This window comes from Sinocyclocheilus anshuiensis, unplaced genomic scaffold (genome assembly GCF_001515605.1).
Source record: "Sinocyclocheilus anshuiensis isolate Anshui unplaced genomic scaffold, SAMN03320099.WGS_v1.1 scaffold2284, whole genome shotgun sequence".
In the NCBI taxonomy this organism is placed as follows: domain Eukaryota; kingdom Metazoa; phylum Chordata; class Actinopteri; order Cypriniformes; family Cyprinidae; genus Sinocyclocheilus; species Sinocyclocheilus anshuiensis.
Window position 1 is genome coordinate 100,271 of NW_015542461.1, and position 8,721 is coordinate 108,991.

At 35.4% G+C, this 8,721-nt stretch overlaps 1 protein-coding gene across 1 annotated transcript; it reads right to left on the bottom strand.

The window, feature by feature from the left end:
- Window positions 1-811: 811 nt before the first annotated feature.
- Window positions 812-5,878, bottom strand: taf1b (TATA box binding protein (Tbp)-associated factor, RNA polymerase I, B). The gene is made up of 15 exons (XM_016493310.1): window positions 5,745-5,878; window positions 5,564-5,662; window positions 5,242-5,329; window positions 5,043-5,140; window positions 4,869-4,961; window positions 4,305-4,404; window positions 4,045-4,219; window positions 2,747-2,846; window positions 2,509-2,656; window positions 2,195-2,372; window positions 2,015-2,055; window positions 1,837-1,918; window positions 1,686-1,756; window positions 1,368-1,602; window positions 812-1,236 (listed from the first exon to the last, which is right to left on the bottom strand). The coding sequence occupies exons 1-15, from the start codon at window positions 5,760-5,762 to the stop codon at window positions 963-965; spliced, it is 1,800 nt and encodes a 599-aa protein (XP_016348796.1). The 5' UTR covers window positions 5,763-5,878; the 3' UTR covers window positions 812-962.
- Window positions 5,879-8,721: the final 2,843 nt, after the last annotated feature.

Below are 8,721 nucleotides of genomic sequence, written 5' to 3' on the forward strand. Positions count from 1 at the left end.
TTCTCTCTCTATGCTGGACTTACTACTACAGTAAAAGTCCTCTGGCCGGTGATACTGTAGTCCTTGTAATCATCAACTAAAGTTTTAGTGTTTTCGATTTTTTCCTGCCTTTTTTTTTATTACCATTTTCATGAACAAAAATGAAAAATGTGTATACTGTAGGCTATATATAAGCTATTATTAGCTGGTCAAAAGAGCAAAAGAAACAGAACTATGCATACAATTAAAAACAATATAAACTCTTGTCATAAGAACCCTTATAATCTTGTGTTATTTAAATAGGTGTTTTTACTCATGAGACTTTTAAGACAAACCTTTGCCATGTTATATTTGAGGCATAATTTTTGAGGCTTAACAAGGTGTATAGTAGCACTGATGTTGAGGACAGTGTGACAGCAGTGGGTTGCAAGTACAAAAGGACAGCTTATATATATATATTAGTTTCAATCACAGTGTGATCAAATAACATTCTCCTGCACGAGTCAATTCTTGGATTGAAAGGGGTGAAATAGCTTATTATGATCCTTCATCTGGGACAAAATACTGTGAAAACTAGTTAGACAAAACCCTCGTTCAGTAGAAAGACCCAGTAGAATTACTTTACATTTTTCACAACTGTCAATTTTGCTCCCACAAATTAAAAGAAAATATTTTTAGTGAGCTGCAGGACAAAGGAATCTATCAGCACTCCATTGTCAGGTGCATTATGCCCCCTGTTGGTTCATCTGTGTAGCTACATTCAATGTAAGTGATGTATTTTTTAATCAAAATATAAAATACATTAAAAAAATACACTTTTGAGGGAAACCGATACTGTTCATTCCAAGTCTCATAACAGATTTATACTGCAAGACACTATTGAAAATAATGCTCAAAAGTGAAAATCTGACATGACAAAAGAACAAATCTGCTGCTGTTGTTGTAGGGAAACAAAAGGGATCTTGGGAACTGATATGCAGATTTCATACTCCAGTGATATTCTCGTCAAGAACACGGGTTTTCTTTCTAACAACATGAGTTGCGGTTTTGGACCTTTTTTTCTTATTTTTGCAGGAAGTTAAAGTCCATTGAATCTTGGGCTGATGATTCCTTTTCAAAAAACGACGTTCAACGCTGAGAACCTCTTTGTGCACTTCTGCCTGATGGACTCCCAGAATGAAAGAGAAGAGATCCAGGACCCACACGTACATCCTGGGCAAACTGGGCTCAATTTTTGAGAAATGATCCCCACACGTCCTGAGAGGAATAAAAAAAAATTATTTATAATAGAAATAATAAATAACACATTACATTATTTTATTATATATAATAAAATACAATACTATAGTATCTGTCATTGAGAAAACAAAACATTTGTGATGACTCACCTGCGTGGGCATAATCTCAGTTCAGGATGCCAGTATTTTCGGTTGCAGAGGTACTTGAACCCGTCTTTCTTAAGGGTACAGTCCAAACGTTTCTTATACATACTGGGTCCATCCGAACCTTCCTCTTTTCCCCAGCTGAAGTGAAAGCTGGCATGAGGGTTTGTTAAGGAAGACGATTGTTCTGGTGCAGAGTCAGTAAACTTCTGAAATTTCTGCTCCAAATGTTTAGCAACGCCTGGAGAAGTGAAGGCAGACATTGGATGACATACAGAGATACAGTTTTGAGATCATTACTGAGATGTGACCAGATCAGCTTACGCCTTTTTTTCAGAACCGCGCTCTTGCGTTTCAAAGATGTAATGAAAGGCTTAGTGGTTCCCCATTGCCGTCTGAAAGTGCAGAATGAAAGCAGTTGTAGTAAAAGATTTTTCAATAAAAGTCATGTAAACTACTGAAACGGTTGTCTTACTGAGCTTCCTCTCGTTCTTCCCTCTTTCTGGCTTGCTCCAAGACAGGTTGTACAACATCAAACCACTTTTTTAACTTGAAAACTGCGAAAAGCATAAGAACATGCTGTGAACCAAAATAACAACAACAAAAAAAAACAATGATATGCATAAAAAGTACTAGCTAAAAAAAAGTGTTACGTTTCTTTTTCTTCTTCTTGGCTGCTTCCTCAGATAACTTCCTTGAGACATCAGTGAGAAAAAGGAAACATAATTAGCATAAAAATGTAACTTTACAAATCCAGTGAAGTAAAAAATTGACTTTTTGCATGGACTTCGATAACTCCAAAACCTTTAGTTACAAATTATGAAGTTATGTACCACTCCACATGATCATCCAACTTGAAAAGGAGCTTCAAGGTGACAATGATGACAGCTACTGCTTGAATGTCATAGCGCAAGAGATGAGGCTTCTCCTTGCTGGGTTCAAAGGTCAGAAAAGAGCTGTCCCCCATAGCAGCCTGTCTTATAACCTTGTGGACCCAAACATGAAGGTCATCTGGGAAAGATCAGAAATAAATGGAGTCAAAAGTGTATCAAACAAACAGATAAAAAGACAATTATATGTGTTGGGTAAATTTATTTAAAATCTCAAGCCATCATTTGCCACAAACATTACTGTCAAAAACACCCACTTGGGAGGTTTGCCTCCAACAGATAGCGGACAGTGAGCGGAAACGGGTGGAGAAGGCAATCCTTCGAAACTGTTGGGAAGGAGGGTAATTGCAAGATTCGAGCCAGAGTCACAGCTTCTTTATGAACTAGCGAGTAGGACGGAAGGTACTGTGGAAGACCAGAAGTCGTCATAGCTATTAGAAATACAATACATTGTTTCTTGACTGACGAAATGCGAACCAGATTTGTCTTCCTCACCCGAACATTAAAGAACTGGACATCTTTTCCGAACAGACTCAGCTCCGCTGGAAATGCCTCATGAATGTTCATGTAAGGAACACACCTCTCTGAGACCATCCTGCATGAAATATGACTAAATCAGATGTTTTTCAAATTATCCGGTACAAGTATACACAGTATAAAAGCCATCATGTAATCGTGATATTACATCTAAACACACTGACAGAAATGTTTAATGCTGCACACCAAGCAGAAACATTGCTTAGGACAAAATTTTGGGCCTAAAAATCGTCCAAAGCAAAACATATTAAACACATATAATAGCATCAAGTCAGCATAAAATCAAATTTGACCCCATTTAAATGCATGTAAATAAGGGAGGATACTTTGGTGTATGTTATGCAAAAAAAAAAAGAAAAAAACTTTACACCTTTAATTAATCTTATAAGTGGACTGCATGATTTGGGGGAAAAATCAAATTTTTCTGACAAATAAAATAAAGTTTTGCTGTGATTGTTTGTAGGGCTACACAATTTTGTATATATCAATATAACTATAAAGTAATAATAAATAAACCCCAAAAAATCTTATTAAATAAAATGTTAGATTTAAAGGGTTAGTTCACCCAAAAATGAAAATTCTGTCATTAATTACTCACCCTTGTGTTGTTCCAAACCTGCAAGACCTTCGTTCATCTTCAGAATACAAATTAAGATATTTTTGATGAAATCTGAGGGCTCTCTGACCCTCCCATGGACAGCAAGGTAACTACCACGTTCAAAGTCCAGAAAAGTACCAAGATGATCGACAAAGTAGTCCGTGTGACATTCGAACAACACGAGGGTGAGTAATTAATGACAGAATTTTCTTTTTTTTTCTTTAAGTAATCTCAAAAATAAATCAATCAATAAATAGAAGTATTTAAAGAATTAAAGTGTTTAAGTAAAACTAACTATAAAATTACAATACTTCTATTCACATCTGTCTTAATGGTAAAATGGTTGGCACATGTTGCATTACTAAATGCTTGTTATAAGCGATCTAACTCTTTTTTTTTTTTTATCAGAGTAGATTCAGAGATGGCTATCATGTAGAGTGGAATTTACTGTGAGCCAAGCCACTTTTAGACAATGAAAGCACAAAATCAGGAGCTGCTCATGTGTAAAAGAACACATGAGCACTTTTCAGACACTTTACTCTGAAACAGGCAGCACATAACTTTATTTAAGGTAATAAACATCTTGCTCTGTCACTCGTAAATGTAATATTTTTAAAAAATGGCCAATTTGTGTTGAGCTGTATTTGTCCTTTCAAACCTCAGTAAGTCAGCCAGAGTGATGGCCTCTCGGACCCACAGCAGAGCCAGATAGCACAGGGCCAGTGTCCGTGGCATGGTCATAAGATTGTGCATTCTTGTTCCCTTCATATTTTGGTACACAACGGCATCCAAAGACCCTGAACATACTGATGACGGTGCCTCACTGGAGTAACCTGCAGGAGAAAAACAAAATTCAGCTCAATCAATACTGTATAAGATGTAAATGGTCCAGCTGACAGAGAGTAATCACTGTCGTACCTGAGACTGACATCTCTTCTGACATCTCTGAAGCAACTTCGGTGTGATACGACTGCTCACTTTGAGCGTTAGACTCCGAATCACTCTGTGACTTCATGAACTTGAGGGCAAAAAGGCAGGAAGAGAGCAGAGCAGTGTTGTTAATCATTTTTGGTGATTGAAATAAAGCTGAAGTAAAAATAAAATATTGAAAATTGAAATGAAAATGAGAAATGTTGGCTTGGCAACTAATTGAAATAAATACATTCAAGTTGAAGAACTAAATAATTAAAACTAAAATACAAATAAATTATAGCTAAACGTGCATTTAAAAAAACAATAATAAAAATGACAAAAGCAGTAAAGCACAACACAAAACAAATTAAAATGAACATATAAAACAACGCTAATTCAAAATATAATAAATACTATAATAGGATATAAGCAATACAAAAATAACACTTAAACAGAGAAAACCGAAAGATGGTGTTATTTTTACACTATATAAAATTTACAGCCCTTTCTATTATTTTCAACATTAACAACAAAAAAAAAAAAAATAAAAAATAAATAAAAATAACTTACCACCATAAACCTTGGAGTGTACACCGGATTTCTGGTGAAAGCTTGCTGTGTGTTCTGCAGGTATCTCTTCCAGAAATTCCACAAAACTTCTGTCTGTCAAAACAAAATACGATAAATTTTTTGGTGTCATCCATAACATTGTGTGGGTTTAGTAGGCTAAACTAAACTACCAACCTCAAACTTCATGCAGACACCAAGACTGACCAAAGCCTTGGCCTGGTGTTTCAAGATGAACTGAAATCCCTCACATATCATCCACTCTCGCTCATTCTCTGAAAGCAGACAGAAGAAACCATGAGATCAGAGAAAGTGAAGGATCTCGCAAATCTAAATAATAATAATAATAAATAATAAATCAACTTATTTGACTGACCTGGTCTTTTCTTTTTGGGTCTTGTTATTTGTGAGATCCTGCTGTGTTTACTATGAAGGGTGTTCACATCCACCACCTCCCTCGTTTTCTAGAAGAAGTTGAGAAAATATACAGCATGATTTGTTAAGTGTATAATGGATAATTAATTTACAGTTTCATTAATGCCAGCCCCTTACAACAAATTAATTTAAATTATTTTTCCATTAATTTTTTAGGATAAGGGCCAGAGACTACATTATCAATAAGAATTACTGCATTAGCATTGAGGATTTGTAGAATATCAAAGCCCTAGACATCTAATAATGTTTGTCTATTGACTAACCTCGATCACATTGTGGCAGCTCCTGCAGAAGAACTGACCCTCATCCGACACTCCCCAGTTCACAGCAGCGCACTGGCCGCATGGCTCACTGTATCCATCCTGGAGGAAGAGTCCAACAGTAAGATATCGACTACATAACAGCACAGATCGCCAAACAATACTACCTAAAGGATAAACTCACAGTAAGCTGTTCGTCCATGACTTTAACACGAGCTACTGAAAACTCCCATATCAAATCGTGCGCACATAGAGTTCTGTTTGTTTTCGATAATCAAACAGCATGGGCAACCACGCTTTCAATATGGCCTCCAAAATATTTTTCATAATAAAGGTCCACTGTCTTCTTCTTGTTCTTCTTTTTGTTCAATGGCCGTTCACTCCTTAGGAGTATTACCGCCACCTACTGTATATCTTGCGCACGTGGGTGATGAATCAGTATTGATAACAACAGAAAAAAAAATAAAATAAAATTGTAATGCCCCACCCACCCCAGAGGATCAGAGCCCAAGCTTCAGCTGGCGCTGCGTGTTCAGCTCCTCCAGCTTCCACACTGTGCTCCTCAACCTCCGAGATGGGCAGAAGCATCATGATCCTCATCCTCAAACACTAAATCCTGTGGTCTAGTCCTGTAAGCTCTAAAAACGTTAAAACCACCTTAACCATCTAATTATCACTCAAACCCTTTCCCAGAAGGTCCACTACGCTCACTGGCCTGTTCCTTATATTGCTAAAAAGACTGTTTACGCTGATCTTCAAATTTACTACATTTAAAAAGCACATGCTCTACTATTTCAAAAACATCACATTCATCACACATACCATTTTCATGCTTCCCCATTAATTAAGTGTTGAATTTAGTCCTGTGTGTCCCATCCGTAATAGAAATAATTACTTCTTCCGTTCAGTGCCTTCCATAAAACTGTTCTTTTTTCCCTACTGATTTTACAATATTATAATACCACCTACCTGTGCTGCTATTTTCCCATCTTTGTTGCCATATTCTTATTATTTTCCTATTAATTACTGATTTTATCTCATTTCTTCCCAGAGGTGCCTTAACATCCACAAAGTTTTTCTTTAATGAAGCATTAAAAGAAGCTTTTGCTAACTTATCCGCTGTTTCATTCCCTACTATCCCGATATGTGCCGGTACCCAACTAAAGTATACAATTATACCCTCTATTTTCAGTCTGTACAGTAATGTATACATTTCTACTAGCAGGTCTTCTCTATCAGTTTTTGTCGACAATATACTTTTAAGAGCTGATGAAGAATCTGAGCAAATTACAATCCTGTTTGGCTTAATCTGTTCTACCCACTGCAATCCTATTATTATAGCAGTTAATTCTGTAGAATATACAGACAATTTGTCACTTAACCTTAAACTTATTTTCGTCTTAAATCTTGGAATGCACACTCCCACGTTTTGTTTGATTGGGTCTTTAGATCCATCTGTATAGATCTGTAAAAAAGTCCACTGTCATCTAAAATGTTATGACTTACAAATTAGGTTATTTTAATACTGTTAATATTCCCAATTATGTTATACGCCTTTATTTTTATGGTTTATTATTATTTATATATTGTTTATGACGTAATAAATAAATTGTTTTATACATAGGTCTAATGTAAAAGCTGTAATAATTGTATATAAAACAATTATATTACATAATTACATACAACTTAAATACATTTTAATCAGGAAGTAAAAAATATGTAAAATGCATACTACTTGGGTATAATAATGCACATTTGCACACTATCTCATGCAGGCACGTGCACAGGTAGGGCTCAACCTGTGCAGAGCACATGCCCTTTTTGCCCTTACACTCCGAAGTTTTTTGGTGATGGTGTTTTTTTTTTTTCTTCAATAAATCAATGATATTGGTCACCCTTTACATCTGTCTGTCTGTTTTACAAATATTTAGCTAATGAAAGGTATTAAAAAGAGCTTGTGACTAAATCTTGTTGGATCCGCTCAAACTGTCAGTAAACCTCATAACTCCACCCCCTCTATCTTGACTGAATGAACTGAAGTTCCACAGCAGCTGAACTAGGTCTGCAAGGGTAAATAAAGATCTTGTTGTTTGAATAAGTACAGCGTTTTATTTACGCAAGAAACATTATGTCTATAAAGGCTCATAATTTATGTATTTGAAACTGAGCGCCGCGCCCATATAGCTACAACAAACACCTGGGGCAAGTTCAAGCTCAAACCGGTGCGCAACGTTTTGCTACGGTTTCCGGTTTGAACGACATGTTTCCTGAAAACGGTGTGCAGCGGTGTGCAACGGGGTTTGAGATACAGCAGCAACATGTATGTAAACCACGTGGTATTGAAGAGACAGCTAGCACAATGTAATTAACATCAAAATAATTCACAAGAGCAAGTATATTGTTTGCACATGCTTATTTACATTAAAGTCAAAATAACTGAAATAATAAGAGCACAAGTATAGATCTGGAACTTCCTTAAGTCTGTCTAAATATCATTTAGTAATTGCAATGTACACGGCCCTGATCTCATGTATGTAAAAATATTATTCTATCCTTTATTGTTTTATATGTTTACTTCTAATTGTACTGTTTATTATTAATTTTTTTTTGTTTATATTATTTTATAAACAGGCCTAATATAAAGAATTGTGTAATAATTGTATTACATAATTATATTATATATTTCTTATATAACTTAGAAATCAAATAAAAAAAGAATTTAATAGGGAAGTGAAAAATTAGTAAAATGCATGTTTGCAAAAACACATATGTGCACAGTGTATGTATAAATAAAAAATTCAATTATTCTATCTCTTATTATTTTATATATTTCTTATTATTGTATTCTATTAGGCTATTTAAATATAATTTTTATTATTTGTTATGTTACCAAGTGCTATAATTAATGTATTGTATATATTTATTAATCTATTCTTTTTTATTTTCCACCAATGCTTGCTTTGGCAATAAAAAACAGTTACAATTGCTATTTACTAAGCCAATAAAACACTACCACTTCTCTAGTAGCCCCTCACTGCAGAACAAAGATCCAGGGGGCGAGGTTGGATCCACATCTAGGGGGTGGAGATGGTAGGTTTAGAGGTGGAGATGGGTGGGTTTAGGGATCAGGGGGTGGAGATGGGTAGGTTTAGGTATATGTG